Consider the following 22,382-nt stretch of genomic DNA (forward strand, 5'->3'; position numbering starts at 1 on the left):
TATTTGTGTTACAACAATAATTAGCAATACCAGTCTTGTTTCTTTTGTGTCACATTTGGTACACAACACTTACTGGTTCAGTAAATACCTCATTCATGATCGAGTTACCTTTTTGTGGCTCTGAAACACACATCTACAACACCTAGAGGGCAGGGAGGAATGTCATTTATTCTTGTTGTGACTGAATACTGGTCAAAGTTAGTAACATTATCTCTGATGAAGACAGCTCCAAGCTATGTAGTAACAACTACACTCATGGACCACTATTTTAGAGCTATAGGGAAGAACAAAAGATTCACTTTCAGATAATGGCACACAGTTAACCAACTATAAGTTTAGGCAGTTCTTAGCCTGGGAAAATGTAAATGAGCAAGGGCACAAAACCTTGTGATGAGTAACTGTTTTTTTAAAATTTTACATCTCATTAATGTCAGACACTTACAAGATTGATTTGACAATGTATAAATTTTTTGAGACTGTATGGTCCACAATATAATTATACTATAGTGGTTATAATAAGTCAGTCACAAATTACTTGGGTTACTCAATAGTAGAGGTGACAGTTGTGAGGGCACAGAGACGCGATTTAATATTTCAGGAGGTCATAAAACACTTACCTCATAATAGCTGATGTAACTGAGAAATCGTGGTCACTTGGTAGGCAATTAAGTTTAAGTTAAGTTATTAGTGTTAGAGTATTGTACCGATTCTGGATTCGTTGCATTTGGATTTTTTGTTAGAGGTTCCCCTTGGGCGTCATGCAGCAGAAAAAGACCATCTTATGATGAATCTGAATCATTACAGGTAGCCACAGAGTAAACAGTGTCATGCGTCAAACCACGACTCCCTTTATAATGAAGTTCTGTGACAATGGTTAACGCTGACCTAAGAGTGTCGAATGAAGCGGATGAGGATTCTGCGAATAGCATTGGAACAGTTCAGTAATACTTGTAATCTGGCAAGTAAAACCAGATAATCTTCCAGAATAGTTGAATAGTTCTCCTTAGTAAAAAGGAATTTTCAGGAAGGACGTCTGGTTGAAGTAGGGAGTTCTGCCAACTGAAATTAAAAGTGTTGGTTTTGTTTGGTTTTGTTTTGCTTTAGGGGACAAAACACAACTGGGGTCATACACGCCCAAGTCAAAACTATAGAACATGAAGAGAGGGGAGTTAAAAAACGACTATACGTCAGTCCCAATTGACATAACAGAAGGCAGCTACAAACAGGCACGTGGAAAAAGGGCTAAAAAACACTGTACAGAAACAGAGGTCCAAAACTAAAAATTAAATGGCCTTTGCCATATTGCTTTAGCGGATAAGTGCAACGTGCACAAAGTGGTGGGGTAGCGCCACTTATCAAATTATGATGGCTAAAAAGGCAGTGCCCAATATGCAGCTGAGGGGAGGGGCTTAATAAGCCGCAGCTTATTCCTGTGAAGCGAGAACCATTGGTGATGCCAAAGGGACACCACATCCTGACAGACGACAACACAGAGATTATCAGAGGGAATATATGAACTAGCGGGCTGAGGTACGAGAACTGCAGCCTTGGCACCAGCCTCGTTTCCTAGCAGACCGATGTGACCAGGAACCCACAGAAACATCACACCGGCTCCACCAAGAGTGAGCAGTGACAGTTTTCCTGGACCCACTGCATTAAGGGATGGGCAGCGTACAGCACACATACTCTTTGAAAGGCAATGAGTGAATCAGAGCAGACGATACCGATATTGAAAGACACGGGTGCAAATGATGAAAGCACACCCGACCCCACTGTCAGTCCGCGAGCCATTAGTAAAAAGGTACTATCGCGAAGTTCCATGTGTAGGTCGTGAAACTGAAGGCAATAGAGGGAGGCTGGAGTAGTGCCCTTAGGAACCAAATGAAGGCCAAGGTTAACAAGGGCTGCTTCACGAAGCCAAGGTGGTGAAGGGTTCACACCCACTGGGAAAGGTGCAGGTAGTGTGAAGTTAAGCCACCGTAGCAAGTACCGAAAGCAGACTCCAGGAGGTAACAGAGAAGGGGGACGCACTCCATACGGGCGATCAAAGGAATCATCAAAGAAAGAGGCATTGGATGGGTGGCCACACCTGGCAGACAAACGGCATGCATACCTGCTGAGGAGAAAGTCGCGGTGGTAGGACAGTGATAGTTCAGCAGCTTCAGCATACAGACTCTCAACCGGGCTAGTGCAGAAAGCACCAGTGGCCAAACGGATGTGACGATGGTGGATAGTGTTGAATGATATAGGAGGGATGGTCTTGCAGACGCATAAACAAAGCACCCATAGTTGAGTTCCAAATGGAAAAGGTACCAGTACAAACGTAGGAGGGTGGTTCGATCGGCACCCCAGGAAGTATCGATGACACGTAGGACATTGAGCAACCGCGTACAGTGGGCTGCCAGGTAAGACAAATGGGAGCACCAAGAGAGTTTTCCATCGAGCATGAGCCCCAGGAACTTCGTAGTTTCAATGAATGGAAGGGTAATAGGCCCAAGATGTAAAGATGGTGGGAGAAACCAATTGCGCCATCAGAAATTCATACAGACGGTTTCGTCAGTGGAAAAATGAAAGCCATTGTTGATGCTCCAGGAGTAAAGATGATCAAGACATCGCCGAATACACCGTTCAGTGAGACAGGTCCTGGAGAACTGCAACAGATGGCAAAATTGCCAACAAAAAGGGAGCCAGAGATGCCCAGCGGGAGACAGGCCCCTGAGGAATACCATTTTCATGGATAAAGGTGTCCGACAAAGCAGAATCCACATGCACCTTGAAAACTCGGTCTTTTAAAAATGCCTGAAGGAAACAGGGTAGGCGACCATGGAAACCCCATGTGTAAAGATTACAGAGGATACCAGTTCTCCAGCAAGTGGTGTAGGCCTTCTCCAAACCAAAAAATACGGCCACAGTCTGGTATTTACACAGAAAAACATCATGACTTGGGTCAACAAAGTAACAAGAGGGTCAACTGTAGTATGCCGTGCTCGAAATCCACACTGTACATTTGGCAGTAAATTGCAAGACTTGAGCCACCATACCAGCCGTCCATGAATCATACATTCCATCACCTTGCAAACACAGCTGGTAAGAGAGATGGGACAGTAGCTAGAAGGAAGGTCTTTGCCCTCACCGGGCTTAGGTATGGGTACGACAGCGGCTTCATACCAGTGTCCGGGAAATGTGCCCTCTGCCCAGATGCGGTTGCACGCGTCAAGCAGGAAGTGCTTGCCCACAAGAGAGAGGTGAATGTCACATGGGTGTGAATGGCATCTGGCACTGTGTCACAGGATAGGGATGAACTGAGAGCATGATCTAGCTCCCTCATAGTAAAGGCGGCATTGTAACACTCATGATTCGGAGAAGAGAAGGGTATCGCCCGAGCCTCCTCTGCTAGTTTCCGATGGAGGAAGGCAGGCTGACAGTGGGAAGAGCTCGAAACTTCTGCAAAATTGTGGTCCATGGTGTTGGGGATACCAATTGGGTCCAAGATAACATCGTCTGCTACTGCGAGGCAGGAAATGGGGAATGGCTCTTGGTCCCAGAGAGCTGTCGGAGGTTGGCCCACACGACAGAGGAAGGGGTGGAACTGTTAAAAGAACTAATGAATGAAATCCAGCTAGCTCGTTAGCTATCTCGAAGAACATGATGACATTTTGCACACATCTGTTTATAATGAATGAAGTTTGCCAGCATAGGATGATGGTCAAAAATGTGTAGAGCAGGTCTCTGTGCATGAATTGTGTTGCAGCATGCCTCAGTCTGCCAGGGGACTGGAATAAGGCATGGTAAGGAGGAAATGCGAGGAATGGAACATTATGCAGCAGTAAGGATAACAACTGAGACACATTCCACCTGGTCATCACAACTGGGGAAATCTTGTTCTTCGAAGGCCGCCAGGGAGGAGTAAAGCTGCCAGTCAGCCTTAGTAAGTTGCCAATTGGGCATGCATGTGGATGGGGTACGAGTCAGCTAGCAGATAGCACACGGGAAATGGTTGCTTGAGTAGGTGTCAGAAAGAACGGACCACTCAAGATGATGGGCAGGCTGGGGAGACCACAAGGATAGGTCCAAATGAGAATAGGTGAGCGAGGAGTCGGAAAGGAAAGTGGGTGCTCCAGTGTTAAGGCAGAATAGGTTAAGCTGGTTAAGAGGATCAGCCAAAAAGGCACCTCTCTGACAGGTCCTGAGAGAACCCCAAAGGATATGATGCACATTAAAGTCACTGGGTAGCAAAAATGGGGGAGGTAGCTGCCCAATAAGCTGAAGGAAGTCTGCCCTGGTGACATCGAATGGCAGAGGTACATAAATGGTACAGAGGGAAAAACTGAGGTGAGGAATAAAAGGCGAACTGCAACAGCTTGAAGATGGGCAGTCAGCGAGATTGGGTGACTATGAATGTCATCTTATATGAGCAGCATGACGCCCGCCCCCATGAGATGGAATGCTGACCTCATGGGGAAGGTCAAAACGAATCGGTAAGAAATGTGAAAGCTCAAAGTGGTTGTGAGGGCGCAATTTTGTTTCCTGGAAGCAGAGTACAAGGGGACGCTGCAATGTTAAAAGCAGCCGTAAATCCTCTTTGTGGGACCAAAGGCTGCAAATGTTTCACTGGCAGAAGATCATGATGAGGAAGAGACGCAGGGGTGTCACATCGGCAGCTGCTAAGTGACAGCATGTGAAGAGTCGCTACCTCAGGGCACAGAGGCAGGAGGATCCTGCTCCATGGGGTCCACAGAAGCATTGGCTTGCTTGTGCGGTCAGTCTGTGGAGTCCAACGCTGAAAAACGGTTGGTGGTGTGCACCTGCAACACGGAGGCTGGCTGGGCTAAGGTATCACGTGGCGACACCATTGAAGAGGATCTTCAAGTTGGTGAAGGAGAAGACCATTTGCCTTGGTGGACTTCTTCAAGCCTTTCTGGTTAGAGGAAGACTTGGGTGTTTGGCTGGAGGGACGGAGGAAGTCTTCACAGGAGTACTCATTCTGTCCTTTCTGGTCTACTGGTTGTGTAGCTGGTGGCTTCACCACTTGAGGAGAGAGTTTGACGGCCTGATGCACTGCTGGATGGGGGGATGGCTGTGCTACCTTGGCAATGGGCGATTTCACAACCTCAGAGCTGAACTGGAGGTTACATGTCTGCGTGGCCACATCCTTTGTAGAGCGAGGGGTAACAAGAACAGAACTACAGGTGCCAGATGGGACAATGCAGGGTTTGCGAATAGCCAGTAACTTGCGAGTGACTGGGTAAGGCACTTTTTCCTTTATCCGGATCTCTTGGACAGCCCGCTCACCAAGATACATGGAACAGTCCCGAGAGGAGGTGGCATTCTAATGTGATCTGAAACGATGACACTGGTAGCAGCGCATCGAGTTCGGAGTGTACGGCCGGACTATGATAATTTCATAGCCTGCTTTGATCTTGAACGGAAGCACCACTCTATCAAAGGTGATAAAAAGAGTGCAGGTGGGCACTAAGGAGGAATCCACCTTTTTCATCACATGATGGATGGCAATGAAGCCCTGATCAGAGAGGTAAGATTGGATTTCGGCCTCGGTTAGACTGTCGAACAGCCTAATGTAAATTACACTACGGGAAGAATCAAAGTTCTATGGGCCTCAACACGAACAGGATAGCCGTGGAGAAGTGAGGCAGCAAGCAGTTGTTGCGCTTGAGAATCAGATGTGCTCTCCAAAAGCAAAGTACCATTTCTTAAACGAGAGCAGGATTTCACAGGGCTGGCAACTGCATCAACACCTTTCTGAATAATAAATGGATTTACCGAGGTGAAGGACTGGCCGTCTTCAGTACATGAGACCACAAGGAATCGTGGTGCAGGGGGAGGGGTCTTTGAATCATTAGTCTCATTATGTTTACGTTTCGTAGATGCTGATTGGGAAGACGACTGGCTCATCGTGAGGAAATTCTCCATGATTGCCAATGTCTCCGATGGCATGCTCTTCCATCAGGGGGACCTCTTCACAAGGGGCGCACCCGCCTTAGGTGATTGTTCACATCTCAGGTCAAACCTCCCGAACATCTGACAGAGGGACCAATCGGCAATTTGGGAAGGTTGCAGCTAAGGCAATCACCCCTCCCTGGGCCTGGCTTTCACCAGGGGTATGTTCGAACCCTACCTGTTGACCCAGGGCTGGGAATTACACATCACCCAGTCACCCGTCACACATCACACGTCAGACGCATGGGTTGGCCTTAAGGAGTGCACAAGGAGGAAGAAAGAAAAGAGGAACCTCAAATGCCAAAGTGGAGGAACGAGATGAGAAGGGAAACAAAGAATGGAAAAGGGAACGAAATACGAAGGTGAGACAGTTCTTACGTACGTGACGGACAATGCAGAACATTCCCAGTAACATCCCAGACACGTTCCCTAAGTGAGAGGAAAAAGAATAGCAAGAGGATAGACATGCAGCACAGACAGGAGAAAATGCTGCAAAGGCCGGGGCCCCAAGGCAGCCAAGTATGAACTCACCAAAGAGTGGTGAGCCCCCTGGGGGGAATTATAAGTATGCATCAAGACAGCAGAACCCTTGCACCACAACAAACAGTTCCTTAGTACTGCCCACTGCCTCATTTCTTTTTCTTTGTAGGTAGCATACAGAGAACAATTGTGTCCAACCTCTGGTCTGTGATTGGGAAGAATGGAGAATAGTGACTGCTCTCAGTGCTACACGAAACTGTCTGTTGCCCAGCACAAAACAGGAAATCGCAACAGCACTAAACAGAGAATGCCTTTCTAGAATCCATAAAGTTGGATTTTACACACTTACTAATGATTTTAATAAAGATTCAATGTGAGTTGTACGTTTTTGTTCTGACAAGCAGCCTTTACCATGAAGACCAATTTGATTCCCACTGTGCTACCTTTCTTACCGTGACACTGACAGCAAATTGCCTTTCTCTTTCTTTTCACCTATCAAATAATTTGGATGGTTATGAGGAGAATAACAACATTTTACAGATTACTACAGAACAGAAAATAGAGTAAGTTTAAAATTCCAAGATACAGGACAGAATATTAAATTTTTTCCTGTATGTAGATTTTCCTAAACACAGAGAGATTTTAGGTTTTAGTTCTTGATTTCTCATAGGTATACAAGAAAAAATGAATGCAGGGAAAACTTAAACCCCCATGGAGGAGGTTACATCCATATATTGGTTTTCTAAACTTTATTTGACATCACACAAACACCTGCAGACCTTAATAAAAAGTATAACTTTGACAACTGCCCCTATTCATAATGTGACTGCTTATAACAGCACACGATGTCTCTAATGTTTTTAGTTTTGTAAAATATAGATAAGCAATTACTGTTTACAATATCCACTAACGAGGACAAAGTTCACCAAACTCAAAGGGAAAAATAAGGAGCAGTATCAAATAATGTTCAGTACTTCATGAACAGAGAAAAACCTTTGACAAAAGGTGCATCACAGAGTATGAGCTTCACTCAACAGCCTACACAAACCTTTTTAACTATCTTCCTTTCTGTTGTCATCAGCATTAATTATCAAATAAAACCAAGATTTTTTCTGAACAATGGTAATTATGAACAGTCTTACTCATCTAAACTTTTACAATTTTATTCCTTTACACATTTGCAAACAATTATTGATGAATCAGAACATACAAGCATTAATCTGTTTCTAGCAGTTTGGAGATAGGTACCATGGATTAGGACTTCACAACTACTATTAATATTAAATAATTCTATTTAGAAACACATAATATTGATCTGAACTTACTGAGCCTGTGCCTGGATAAAGGTGATAGCGGGAAAATTTCATACTTGACTGGTTGATGTTGTACAACCTGTGGGCAGAGTTAACATTCATTATATTTTGTTATGGATGGTATGGATGTTGTTACATGACAAATGGTTTTACAATATATTATAATGAACCTTTACTAAAGTCAGCAGTTAACTCCAAGGTAACATACAATATACAACAATTCTGTCACTGTATTACAGTAGTATAGAGGAGGTGTTCAGTCACAACAAAAAAGACTGCTAAACATTTCAGTGGTTGAACAAGAAAGTCCTTCTTCTGAAATAGAAAACACACATACTTGCAAAAGCACAACTCATACACACACATGGCCACTGTCTCCAGATACTGGGGCCCAACTGTAGACTGTGACTGTGTCTAATGCAAGCAGCAATCTGCTGGGTTGGGTGGTGAGGGTAAGAAGGAGAATGCATGGGGGACAAGAGGGAGGTGTAGCAGGGTATGGATGGGGGAAGTGCTGTGTTGCCTGCAGGAGTGTGCAGGAATGAGGTGTGTAAGGATGGGCTGCTAAGTGCATAGTTGGGACACTGTGTTGAGTGTGTGAGGTTGGGGGGAGAGGGGGGGGGGGAGGAGGGATGGGGAAAAGACTAGTAGGCACACTGGTGGGATGGAAGGAGGGGGTGGGAACGCGGAGAACAGGGACTAGTGCTGGTTGAGGCCAAGGGTGTTATGGGAACAAATGATATATTGCAGAGAAGGTTCCCACATGCACAACTGAGAAAAGCCGGTGTTGGTAGGAAGAATCCAGATTTCATGCGCTGTGAAGCAGTCACCGAAGTGAAGCATGCCATGTTGGGCAGCACGATCAGTGACTGTGTGACCCAGATGTCTCTTGGCCACTGTTGGGCGGCAGCATGACACGAGGGGTTAGGAGCAGAGTTGGAATAGGGATGGACAAGAATATTGTGTAATTCGGTGGGTGGCAGTATACTACCCCTCATCAGAGCTGAATATGTTACCCAACATGATGTGCTTCACTTCAGGGACTGTTTCACAGCTTGCACCATCTCTATTCGTCCCACAAGTGCCTTCTTTTCCGAAACGTGCAGGTGGGCATTCTCTCTGCAACATGTGCTGTGTCAAAACGCACGGGGTACGTTCGCCCTTACTGGTGCTGAGCGTCCTGCATGATAAATCAGTGATAACACCTGGTGGTCACAATAATATATGTGTATGATGTGGTAAAACCAAAATCAAATTGTGTCCTAGATGATATGAGAGCGTCTATCATATGCAAGCATGCGCGACTGCAGCAATCTACCATATCGCCCTTGCTGCGTCCAGAGATGCTGCCTGAGCGACAGGCAGCAGCCGGCCGCTATTGCGAAGAATCGACAGCATCGATGATTATTACATTAATTGTTAAAAGTTGGCGTGGCGTTGCGTGTTTGTTTGTTTTAAATGGTTCCTATTGTACAACAAAAAGGGTTAGTTAGTTCCCGGATAGACCTCTCACCGACCAAGTGGTGGTAGTGGTGTATATCAGGTCTGATCTTATAGCGTTTCACTGCGTGGTGTAGTGAGGCTACTTAGTTGACACCTAAGTCTTGGGAGGGTGCACGGAATTTTGTTGATTATAGTTGTGGGAACAGTTTTGTTCGTAACATTTGCTGGGGTGAGTTCCGCGTGAGCCTGATTTAATTGAGAGATTGATTTGTTAAGTGATGAATTTTGTGGAATCGGTGTGACCGATATCCCGTCTGCATTGTATGTTGAGCGGTCGCGACACGCCCAGAGGTAATTGGGCTGCTTGTCGTTTTTATTGAGGTGGTTTGGCTATTGTGCGTGTGTGTATCGAGAAGGGAAAGCCTCGAACACATGTTGGTAGTTTTATTTTCAAGACCACTAGCTTGCAGCAGACAGCGAATTGGCTCATAGAACGACGAACTGTTTCACTATGCGGTGATGGTGTGCGCGTATCACTGAGTAGACAAGCGATAGTAAATTCAAGGAACCATTCAACGAGCTACACATAGCTAAACCAAAACTTGATTAATCAAGGTGATGAGTGGTCGATTAAAATGTTAGAGAACTTAGTGGGTCGCGTGTGGTCAACGCCTGAAGAGGTCAAGATTTGCTTTTAAGTTGTAACTTAAGGTTAGCTGAAAAGTGGTGGTGACATTAGGATATTTGTTTGATTTTTTTTATTACCTGTTTCCGTATTGTGGGGACTGATAATATATTTGCTGGCACTCGTTCACTGGTGATAACCAACAGGTATTGAGATACCTAGAAGGAAAATAAATCCAATTTTATTGGGGTTAAAGGAAACTTCCCAGTCTATTCAATTGGTATCTAGTGTGAATATATCTATATCATTTTCGGGAAGTCTAAAAGAGTGTAATTTAGAGATATTGATACAGTGGAGTCGATATCACGTATAATGTGCAGTTTTAAATGTGTTTGGTAAAAGGGTCTTGAACGAATGAAATTATAAATAGGCTACTGAAAGTAGATCGTCTAAATATTAAAGAAAAGATTTCAATTAAGGGAAAAAGTTTTTTAAATGATGAATAAGTTTAATTGAAGTAATTGAATTATTTGCGGAAAGACCAAAGATTTTGCTACTAACAAAGATTCGTTATTCTGTGACGCATGCGAAGTCTCATCACTTACATATTATCGCTGCGTCGAGTTGGAAAAATATTTAAGGGAAAATTAAAACTGTTTTAATTCCTAACAGTAGTGATGGAAGTGTCCATAAACAGAATAATCATTTCAAGACAGTAGACAGATTGGTATTTTAGTACAAGTAATAAAATAGTTCCGAGTTTATGTCAGAGAGTATGTACTGCGTTGTGAAAAGCTCGTTGCGAAAGATAACAACTGCTAGTTGGATGTCGCATTTATCATCAAGCAAGATAATCAGGTACTGAAATTAAAGTAATTTGTTGCTCTGGCAAGATTAGTATCATAGACAACGAGAGTGGTTCATTAAATAGGGCCATTTATTCACTACTGCTTAACTTCAGTAATCATTGGCGTGTGAATATTGTTAAGTGATTATTCGCAGTTCTGTCGTGGCTTGGTACGATTCCGGCGTCATGTCTAGGCAGGGTGTTGTTCCCATTATTTGGCAGACAGGCTGTTTGCATGGTCAGCGGTTGAGGTGGCTGCAATATTAATTGTACTAAGGCTGATTTCGTGTCCGATTGGTTCATTGCCAGTGTGATTGCGGCGCGGGCTAGATTATTGTCGATATCAGAGGCTCCTCTCCGACTGGAATCTTCTGCAATTAGATAGCGTTCTGCAGTCTTAACATCTAGTTAAAAATAAGACACTGTACCTAATTAAAGGTGTGGTGGTCGACTGGTGGCCTAAGTACATTGCGCAACAGGATACTCTGCAGTAACGGCACAGAGACGTTAGTACAGTACGATCCCTTGTCGTCGTCAATCGATCTTGGGTACTGCCAGTCACGCACCAGTACAAACATCCCCTTTGTTCTTGTACCCACCCTGTTCTCACCTTTGCTGGTCCCAGTCCTCCACCCATCTACCACAGTCCTTGCTCCCAATTCCATCACTACACGTGCCTTCTATTCTCTCAAAGCAACTACTACAAGTCTCCCCCCCCCCCCCTCCCTCCCTCCTTTTTCCCTAAACACAACCTCCCAACATCATCTAGCAGCCTATCTTGTTCCAACTACATCCCTGTGCACACCCACAGGCAGCACACCTTTCCTCACTCCTAATCTGCTATCCCTCTGCTTTCTCGCCCCATGGCTCCTCCTCACACTTACTGCCGACCCCAGCAAATTGTAGCTCACATCAGACGTAGTTACAGTACACAGCTGGGCCCAACACCCCGAGACAGTGGCCATGTGTGTGAGTGTCTTATTCTTGTGTGAATGAATGCATTTTCTATTTCAGGTCTTTTTTTGTCCGAAAGCTTAAAAGTTCAGCATTGTGCCTGACTGCAACTCAAGCCCCCATTCTTCGCTAAGTAGCAATCTGTTTTCTCATATTGTTATTATTCTATCCTGGACTTTCCATTATCACTGTAATTAGTTAGCAAAGAAGTAATGTCGATACTATAGGGCAGATGTCATGAGGCAGAGGAGCCCTAACCCTGCAAGCATGACACAGGGGACAAACATTATGTATACAACCGTCTGGCCACATCCTGGAATGCACTGAGATGATTATAATACTGCAGTGGCTTACAATGGGATAGTGATTTACATCATGGTGAAGCTTGCCATTAAAAATTACAAGAGTTCACATTCAATCAAGAAAGTCAGATGTTACTTTCCCCCCCCACATACATCCACATAATTCTTAAGAGTATTGAATCAGAGGAATTTAAGTTTACACAGAGCCTTAAAAGCTGCTGGAGCTAAATGAAAAGGGCAGTCAGGAGATCTATGCCCTGATGGAAAGAACACATGTAGGGACATAACCAAAAAACATTGAAGAATGTATAATATTAATGTTGTTGTTGTGGTGGTGGTTTTCAGTCCTGAGACTGGTTTGATGCAGCTCTCCAGGCTACTCTATCCTGTGCAAGCTTCTTCATCTCCCAGTACCTACTGCAACCTACATCCTTCTGAATCTGTTTAGTGCATTCATCTCTTGGTCTCCCTCTACGATTTTTACCCTCCATGCTGCCCTCCAATACTAAATTGGTGATCCCTCGATGCTTCAGAGCATGTCCTACCAACCGATCCCTTCTTCTAGTCAAGTTGTGCCACAAACTTCTCTTCTCCCCAATCCTATTCAATACCTCCTCATTAGTTATGTGATCTAACCATCTAATCTTCAGCATTCTTCTGTAGCACCACATTTTGAAAGCTTCTATTCTCTTCTTGTCTAAGCTCTTTATCGTCCACATTTCACTTCCATACATGGCTACACACCATAAAAATATTTTCAGAAACGACTTCCTGACATTTAAATCCATACTCGATGTTAACAAATTTTTCTTCTTCAGAAACGCTTTCCTTGACATTGCCAGTCTACTTTTTATATCCTCTCTACTTCGACCATCATCAGTTATTTTGCTCCCCAAATAGCAAAACTCCTTTACTACTTTAAGTGTCTCATTTCCTAATCTAATTCCCTCAGCATCACCTGAGTTAACTCAACTACATTCCATTATCCTCGTTTTGCTTTTGTTGATGTTCATCTTATATCCTCCTTTCAAGACACTATTGTTGTGACTCGCCAATTATTCAAAGTGCCGCCGCGCAATTACGCATGTCCTCTACGTGCGGCGCTGTCTGCCAGCCATGCAGCAGCTGCGCCACCTAAGCGGCCAGCCGAGCAGCGGCCACTAGACTGAGACTCAGTGTTTAATCGAATGCCGACTTGTTCACAGGACCACTTACTCAGTGACTTATATGTGTTGTTGTGTTGTCCGAAATATATGTGTTAAATTTGAAGATTTAACAATTGGCGACGAGGATGGGATTTTTCCTTTTCACCGTTTACTTACAGGGTTCCATGGCTACTGTCGAGCAACTCTTGCAAAATCTCCTTGAACAGCAAACGCTTCTAACAGCGGCGATTCGCGATTTCGTTGCGGCGTCAAATGCGGGGCGTTTCTCGTCATTGGCTGTACCTCCTTTTCCACCTTACGACGAGACGGCGGAAGACTGGTCTGATTATGAAAAACATCTTCGACAGCACTTCTTGGCATTTCATGTCACGGACGAACAACCATGTAAGTCTCTGTTCCTTTCCTGGATTTCACCTCAAATGTATCGGTTGTTGTCGCAATTGGCTCCTTTGAAGGATCCTGCATCTTTGTCCTTTGCTGAAATGTGCTCCCTTCTGTCTGCCTATTTTCAAAAGCAAACGCATGTGGTAGCCTCTCGTGTTGCCTTTTATCATTGTCAAAAACAACCAAATCAGTCCTATCGCGCTTGGGCTGCTCAACTTCACGGCCTCAGTCGAAAGTGTCAATTTGTTACTGACGTTCACAAAGAATCCTACGCCGATTCCATGGTACGGGATGCGATTATCCGGTCGGCGCCCGACAAAGAAGTTCGGCAACGTGCCCTTCAGTTGGCAAATCCGACACTAGATTAAGTTCTCTCCATTGCGCAGTCTTTTGAAATTTCGCGCGCCGCTGAGGCGCAAATAGAAGCGTGGGGTGATGTCGGGGAAATACAACCTCTGTGCGCTGTTGACGACGCGTGTGGCGCGTCCCCGCCGGCCGACGTGGCCGCAGTACGCTCCCACGCGCAGCCTTGGCCTAGCCGTAAACAACCCACTAAGAAACTGCAGCAAAATCCCCGGCAACTTCCTTCATGTCCGCGGTGTTTTACGAAACATTCACGCGAGGATTGTCCCCAACGTTGGGCTGTGTGTCACAATTGCAAAAAGAAAGGTCATGTGTCTTCCGTTTGTAAATCCGACTGCATACACGATGTTCATGAACGTGACGCTGATTCTGTGTTGTCTGTCAATTGCACTTCTTCCCTTTCAGGGAAGTTATTCCTCACTGTCCAAATCCTTGGTCGAGATGTTCGCATGCAAGTGGATACCGGTTCTGCTGCCACTATAATTAATTCTCAGACGTATCTTCAGCTGGGTTCTCCACTCCTGTCCCCTGTCACTCGGCAATTACGGACGAACAATAAACAGAAGATTTCTCTCTTGGGACAGTTTAATGCTGCGGTATCTTACAAATCCGTCGTTCGCACTGTTCCCATATTTGTGGTCGACCAGAGCAACGCAGAAAATCTTTTTGGTTTCGATGCCTTTCGCGTTTTTGGGTTCTCCAAAGATGACTCTGTCAATATTGTCTCTGATGCTATTCCTTATGCTCAACTGGATTCCTTGTCGACGACATTTTCGTCCCTTTTTTCTCCTGGGTTAGGCCGTGCAAACGACTTTGAAGCTCATATCATGCTCAAACCTACTGCTCGGCCTAAGTTTTTTCGGGCTCGGCCCATTCCTGTGGCCCTTCATGATCGGGTAAAACGGGAGTTGGATCGTCTCACTGCTTCAGGGGTCTTGCTTCCTGTCACTTCCAGTGAGTGGTCCTCTCCTGTCGTTGTAGTTGCTAAGCCCAATGGTGATATTCGTCTCTGTGGCGATTTCAAAGCCACTGTAAATGCTCAATGCCTCATCGACACTTACCCTATGCCCCGTCCTGAAGAACTGTTCACTAAACTTGCTGGAGGACAGTATTTTTCTAAAATTGACCTGTCGGAAGCTTATCATCAACTTCCTCTCGACGCTGCTTCCCGGCAGTTTCTGGTCCTTAACATGCCTTTCGGCCTCTATCAATACCAACGCTTGCCATTCGGGGTTGCTAGCGCCCCTGCTCCTTTTCAGCGATTCTTGGAACAATTATTGCTCCCTGTCCCGGGGTGTATCAATTACATGGACGACATAGTTGTCACTGGCTCCACCACTGAAGAACATCTTCAAAATCTCCGCACACTTTTTAATGTCTTACAGACTGCCGGTCTTAAGTGTAATCTTCAGAAATCACAATTTTTTCAGGCATCTATCACGTACTTGGGGTTTCAACTCTCTCGGGATGGTATTCGTCCGCTTCAACACACTGTTGCTGCGATCGATGCCCTTCCTCGCCCTACATCTGTTAAGGAACTGCAGGCCTTCTTGGGGAAAATAGCATAATATCACAAGTTTTTACCATCTGTGCCGTCGGTGGCTCAGCTGCTGCATCGCCTGTTGCATACAAACATGCCTTTTCACTGGTCCGCGTCATGTGACACGGCTTTCCGGAAATTAATGACTATGCTGACACAGGCCCCGTGCCTGGCTACTTATCGACCTGGCCAACATCTTGTTCTTGCCACAGACGCCTCTCAATACGGGGTCGATGCAGTCCTTGCGCACTGTTTTTCTGACGGTTTGGAACAACCCATCGCTTATGCCTCCCAAACGCTCACGGATGCCCAACAAAAGTATTCTCAAATTGAGAAAGAAGCTTTGGCCATCATTTATGCTCTTCATAAGTTTGGTGCTTTTATCTATGGCTCAAAATTTCATCTTGTTACAGATCACAAACCACTTGTTTCCTTGTTTCATCCATCAACGTCACTTCCCGACAAGGCTGCACACCGCCTCCAGCGTTGGGCTCTTTACTTGTCCCGTTTTAAGTATGAGATTCATTTCCGGCCAACGGCTCAACATGCGAATGCTGATGCTTTGTCTCGCCTTCCCATGGGTCCTGATCAGGCATTCGATAGGGACGAACTTTTGTGTTTCCACCTGGATGTTGCCGAGCAGCGGGTTGTGGACGGGTTCCCCATCACTGGGGACAGGCTGGCAGCTGCTATGGGTTCTGACCCTACCCTCTCCCGGGTTTTACGCTGTATTCAGAAGGATTGGCCAGATCGCCCGTCCGCTAAGACTTCTGATACGTTGCAGAACTACTACACTTTGCGCTACCGCCTCACGGCTAGGGATGGTGTTATCCTCATCTCCACTGACAATGCTTCGTTGCGTGTTGTGGTACCTGCATCTTTGCGTGCTTCGGTCTTGCGCCTCCTTCACCAAGGGCACTGGGGTGTGTCTTGCACAAAATCTCTGGCGCGCCGTCATGTGTACTGGCCTGGCATCGACTCTGAAATCGCACACATGGTCGCTGCTTGCGGCCCTTGTGTGTCACAGGCCCCTGCCCCGAAGTCATCTTTGTCACCGTGGCCTTCGCATGAGAAGCCCTGGGAGCGCATTCATGCTGACTTTGCGGGACCCTTTTTAGGTACTTATTGGCTCCTCGTAATTTGACGCCTACTCTAACTTTCCTTCCATTGTCCGTTGCACATAACCTACCACCGCGGCAACCACTAGTGCTCTCGCCCGCATTTTTTCTTTGGAAGGCCTCCCCTCTACTCTCGTTACTGATAATGGTCCGCAATTTGCCTCTTCCGACTTTGCGGATTTTTGTGCTCGTCACGGCGTTACGCATGTCACGGCCCCGCCGTTCCATCCACAATCCAACGGTGAGGCTGAACGACTGGTCCGCACATTTAAGGCTCAGGTGCGGAAACTTCTGACTTCTTCTGCTGCTTATGATGATGCGCTTCTCCAGTTCCTGGCGTCTTACCGTTTCACCCCCATGGGCGATCACAGCCCAGCTGAGCTCTTACATGGCCGACAGCCCCGCACGCTACTTCATCTTCTGCAGCCTCCCACCTCACGGCCGCGGGTGCCTTCACTTGGCCGGTTCACCGCCGACGACCTCGTCTGGGTACGGGGATATGGCAGGCGGCCAAAATGGAGCCCGGGCCGCATCTTACGACACCGTGGCAGACACCTGTATGAAATCCAGACGGACACGGGTGTTGCAGTGCGTCATTCAGACCAGCTTCGGCCTCGGGTGCCAGCAACGCCTGTTCCGAATGCCGCCACACCACCTTTGGCTCTACCTGATGCTTGGGATCTTGGCATCTCTCAATACTCACAATGCAGCCCTCTCACCGTCATCGCGATGCCAGCACCAGAACGGACGCCACCAGGAGATGTGCCCATGCAGGAACCGGAGGACTATCCTCTGTCAGAGTACATCTACTCGCCTCCTCCTCCAACGGACGCCGACACATCGCCCATGTCTCCTGTCATATCAACTGGACTTGCCGCAACGGGCAGATTGGTGCATGGGGCCCCAGCAGATTCGACCCCTACGTCTCCTGTCATCTCGACCCGTTATCATCGGGGACACTTCCGTCCGTATGGGAAGCCTCCTCCTCGAGGCTTTACGGCGAGTCAAACAACGCCTATGGACGTTAGCCATCTCCAGGACACCTCCATCAAGACCAGTGCAACCATTTCAAAGGGGGGAAAAGTGTTGTGACTCGCCGATTATTCAAAGTGCCGCTGCGCAATTACGCACGTCCTCTATGTGCGGCGCTGTCTGCCAGCCATGCAGCAGCTGCGCCACCTAAGCGGCCAGCCGAGCAGCGGCCGCTAGACTGAGACTCAGTGTTTAATCGAATGCTGATTTGTTCACAGGTCCACTTACTCAGTGACTTATATGTGTTGTTGTGTTGTCCGAAATATATGTGTTAAATTTGAAGATTTAACAACTATCCATTCCGTTCAACTGCTCTTCTAGGTCGTTTGCTGTCTCTGACAGAATTACAATGTCATCGGCGAACCTCAAAGTTTTTATTTCTTCTCCATGGATTTTAATACCTACTCCGAATTTTTCTCTTGTTTCCTTCACTGCTTGCTCAATATACAGATTGAATAACATCGGGGATAGGCTACAACCCTGTCTCACTCCCTTCCCAACCACTGCTTCCCTTTCGTGCCTCCTCTACTCTTATAACTGCCATCTGGTTTCTGTACAAATTGTAAATAGCTTTTCGCTCCCTGTATTTTACCCCTGCCACCATCAGAATTTGAAAGAGAGTATTCCAGTCAACATTGTCAAAAGCTTTCTCTAAGCCTACAAATGCTAGAAACGTATGTTTGCCTTTCCTTAATCTAGCTTCTAAGATAAGTCATAGGGTCAGTATTGCCTCACGTGTTCCAATATTTCCATGGAATCCAAACTGATCTTCCCGGAGGTCGGCTTCTACCAGTTCTTCCATTCGTCTGTAAAGAATTCGCGTTAGTATTTTGCATCCGTGACTTATTAAACTGATTGTTTGGTAATTTTCACATCTGTCAGCACATGCTTTCTTTGGGATTGGAATTATTATATTCATCTTAAAGTCTGAGGGTATTAAAAGCCTGTCTCATACATCTTGCTCACCAGATGGTAGAGTTTTGTCAGGATTGGCTCTCCCAAGGCCGTCAGTTGTTCTAATGGAATGTTGTCTACTCCCGGGGCCTTGTTTCGACCAGGTCTTTCAGTGCTCTGTCAAACTCTTCACGCAGCATCGTATCTCCCATTTCATCTTCATCTACATCCTCCTCCATTTCCATAATATTGTCCACAAGTACATCGCCCTTGTACAGACCCTCTATATGCTCCTTCCACCTTTCTGCTTTCCCTTCTTTCCTTAGAACTGGGTTTCCACCTGAGCTCTTGATATTCATACAAGTGGTTCTCTTTTCTCCAAAGGTCTCTTTAGTTTTCCTGTAGGCAGAATCTATCTTACCCCTAGTGAGATAAGCCTCTACATCCTTACATTTGTCCTCTAGCCATCCCTGCTTAGCCATTTTGCACTTCCTGTCGATCTCATTTTTGAGACGTTTGTATTCCTTTTTGCCTGCTTCATTTACTGCATTTTTATATTTTCTCCTTTCATCAATTAAATTCAATATTTCTTCTGTTAACCAAGGATTTCTACTAGCCCTTGTCTTTTTACCTACTTGATCCTCTGCTGCCTTCACTACTGCATTCCTCAGAGCTACCCATTCTTCTTCTACTGTATTTCTTTCCCCCATTCCTGTCAATTGTTCCCTTATGCTCTCCCTGAAACTCTGTGCAACCTCTGGTTTAGTCAGTTTATCCAGGTCCCATCTCCTTAAATTCCCACCTTTTTGCAGTTTCTTCAGTTTTAATCTACAGTTCATAACCAATAGATTGGGGTCAGAGTCCACATCTGTCCCTGGAAATGTCTTACAATTTAAAACCTGGTTCCTAAATCTCTGTCATATTAATGTATAAACACATTAAATGTCTCGTGGAATAATTTCAGGGTTGCTTTCTGCTCCACTCATTGCCAAAGAAGACACTAAAGCACGGTCTAAGAAAATCTAAGTGATACACTTCTCCAGGCAGTGACTTTGTTCCTTGATTTCAATAATGGCTTCCAAACCCAAAAATATATTTTGGTTGTGGAGACACTTTGAGAAACAGTGACGGCACTAACACTGTACTTAGCAAACTGTAGTAAGTAAAGCAGTCTCTTGCAGCATTGCAATCATGATGAAACAAAACCAACAGCAGGACTTTTAGCAGAAGTTATTCAAATCGAAGCAATCTGACGGAACAATGGAATGTACTCCATCCAATAATACATTATTCAAGCGTGTTTCTACAATAAACTCTTTTTATAATAATTTTTCACACATATACTTACTTATGAAGGACCATACACATAAAGTTCACTGGTAAATAACATTTATTATTACAGTCTTAGGTGGCTTTGATATTATTGACAATACTGTCAGTACTTAGAAAATGCTTGCAATTGTTAAATAATTATGTATAGGTTTCTTAAACAACCTTTACAGTCAAATTACACCACGACAAACACTGCTGACATGCAAAAAAGAAGAGTACAGAAATCCACAACAAGCGTATAAAACATGAAGCTCGCAGATGGCTTTCTCTATTTTCTTTCACTAATGTCTGATGGCATCATGTTCCGTCTTAACTCATTACTGAGAAAAGCATTATTGCAACATAGAAGCAGGTAACAAGGATAACATGTGGGGTCGACTCAAGAACCTGTTATACACACCAGCCTTACAGTACACTTATTTCCTTATGAAATTAATTGTCAACAATCAATTGATGTTTGAAAACAACAGTAAAATCCACACATAAAATACTAGAGGAAGAAATGATTTAGACTAAATTAGTTGACAACAATCAAATGATGTTTGAAAACAACAGTAAAATTCACACATAAAATACTAGAAGGAGAAATGATTTAGGCTATCCATCGCTCAGCCTTAGTATGGCACAGAAATGAGGGTTCAGCAATGCAAAGAATTTAATGGGTAATACACCAAAGAGCCAAACAAACTGGTACATCTGCCTAATATCGTGTAGGACTCCCGTGAGCACACAGAAGTGCATTAACATTATGTGGCATGGACTCAACTAATGTCTGAAGTAGTGTTGAAGGGAACCGACACCGTGATTCCTCCAGGGCTGTCCATAAATCCATAAGAGTATGAGGGGGTGGAGATATCTTCTTAACAGCATGTTGCTAGGCATCCCAGTGTCCTGCTGGAATTTCCCACGTCCAATGGAATACACAATGGACATGAATGGATGCAGGTGATCAGACTGGATGCTTACGTATGTGTCATCTGTCAAGAGTTGTATCTAGACGTACCAGGGGGTTCCATATCATACAGATTATACATGCCCCACATCATTATAGAGCCTCTACCAGCTTGAACAATCCTCTACTGACATGCAGGGTCCATGGATTCGAGAGGTTGTCTTCACACCTGTAGACGCCCATCCGCTCGATACAATTTCAAACGAGACTTGCCCGACCAGGTAACACGTTTCCAGTCATCAACAGTCCAATTTTGGTGTTGATAGACCCAGACGAGGCGTAAAGCTTTGTGTTGTGCAGTCATCAAATGTATACGAATGGGCCTTCAGCTCCAAAGGCCCATATTGATGATGATCCATTGAATGGTTTGCACGCTGACACTTGTTGATGGCCCAGCATTGAAATCTGCAGCAATTTACGGAATGGTTGCACTTCTGTCACATTGAAGATTCTCGTAAGTTGCCATTGGTCCTGTTCTCTTTTTCCAGCCCGCAGTGTTGGAGATTTGATGTTTTCCTGGATTCCTGATATTCATGGTACACTTGTGAAATGGTCATACAGTAAAATCCCCACTTCATCCCTACCCCACAGATGCTGTGTCCCACCCATCGTGTGCCAACTGTAAGACCATGCTCAAGGTCACTTAAATCTTGATAAACTGCCTTTGTAGCAGCAGTAACGGGTCTAACAACTGCACCAGACACTTGCTGTCTTATAAAGGCATTGTCGACCACAGTGTCATATTCTGCCTGTTTACATATATCTGTATTTGAATAAACATGTCTATACCATTTTCTTTGGCACATCAGTGTAAAAATAACAAACTGAAATCATGTCTTCTTAACAACTCCTACTACTTAGAAAGAATTCCAAATGTGTAGTAGTAAGAACGTCTGGTGACAAGACACCACTTCAGAGCAATGATGCATAGCGCTATGCCTTTTTACTGATGAATAACGCTTGCAACTAAAAGTTATAATGTGTCAAATGTAAAGGTAAAGATACTGTGTAGGGGTTTTATTTTTATTTTGTATATGATGAACTGGACTGAAGGGTGGCATGCGTCTTCAGCATGGGATGGCCATCATAGAGATGTCACGAAAAGAAATAACTCCTCAGATGTGGCCTGCCCTGAAGATCCACAGACTTCCAAAGCATGGTTATATTAACAATGGGCTAATGTTGTCAGAGATGAAAAATGAATTTCTAACACATTACAATGATACTGTAAATGGAATGATAATGGTTGTCATTTAATGTGGTTAATGTATGTAATGATGAAGAGAATAAACACTTTATTAACTCAAAAGGCATATGGCAAGTTATTTTTAAAAATGTGAGGTAGCAAATATGTCAGTTTTGGATGTTAAAAGTAATTACTACAAATCTGCGAAAGAAGTCCAAAAGAACTACGGTCAGACAACGGTAAAGGAGGTAACACTCAGCATGAAGAAATATTTACATCATGTTTGTGCTGCCCCACTGCAAGACACAGATCAAGTGATAAATGTTTATCACTTAAAGAGAATCAAATATTTAAACTTCACAAGGAAACATTATACAGACCACAAAGGGCGATGAAAGTGTATATGACTATAGAAAACTGATGAGGAAGAATACTGCAAGAAAGTACATATGAAGAAAGACCTGGTTTAAACAAGGAACTGTTGCAAAAATGT

At 44.8% G+C, this 22,382-nt stretch overlaps 1 protein-coding gene across 4 annotated transcripts in view; it reads right to left on the reverse strand.

Annotated features, from left to right (window-relative positions):
• Positions 1 to 22,382, reverse strand: part of LOC126473445 (CTD nuclear envelope phosphatase 1 homolog) — a 112,759-nt gene that overhangs the window by 44,439 nt on the left and 45,938 nt on the right. For 2 of the 4 annotated variants that reach the window (XM_050100496.1, XM_050100495.1), the window contains exons 2-3: positions 9,960 to 10,037; positions 7,764 to 7,830 (exon numbers count right to left, since the gene is read on the reverse strand). In XM_050100496.1, the coding sequence (XP_049956453.1) occupies positions 7,764 to 7,830; positions 9,960 to 10,037 (145 nt within the window). The remainder of the gene's footprint in view (positions 1 to 7,763; positions 7,831 to 9,959; positions 10,038 to 22,382) is intronic. The other 2 variants (XM_050100498.1, XM_050100497.1) reach the window with 1 other exon arrangement.

Source organism: Schistocerca serialis, chromosome 4 (assembly GCF_023864345.2).
Source record: "Schistocerca serialis cubense isolate TAMUIC-IGC-003099 chromosome 4, iqSchSeri2.2, whole genome shotgun sequence".
NCBI classification, from domain to species: Eukaryota; Metazoa; Arthropoda; class Insecta; order Orthoptera; family Acrididae; genus Schistocerca; species Schistocerca serialis.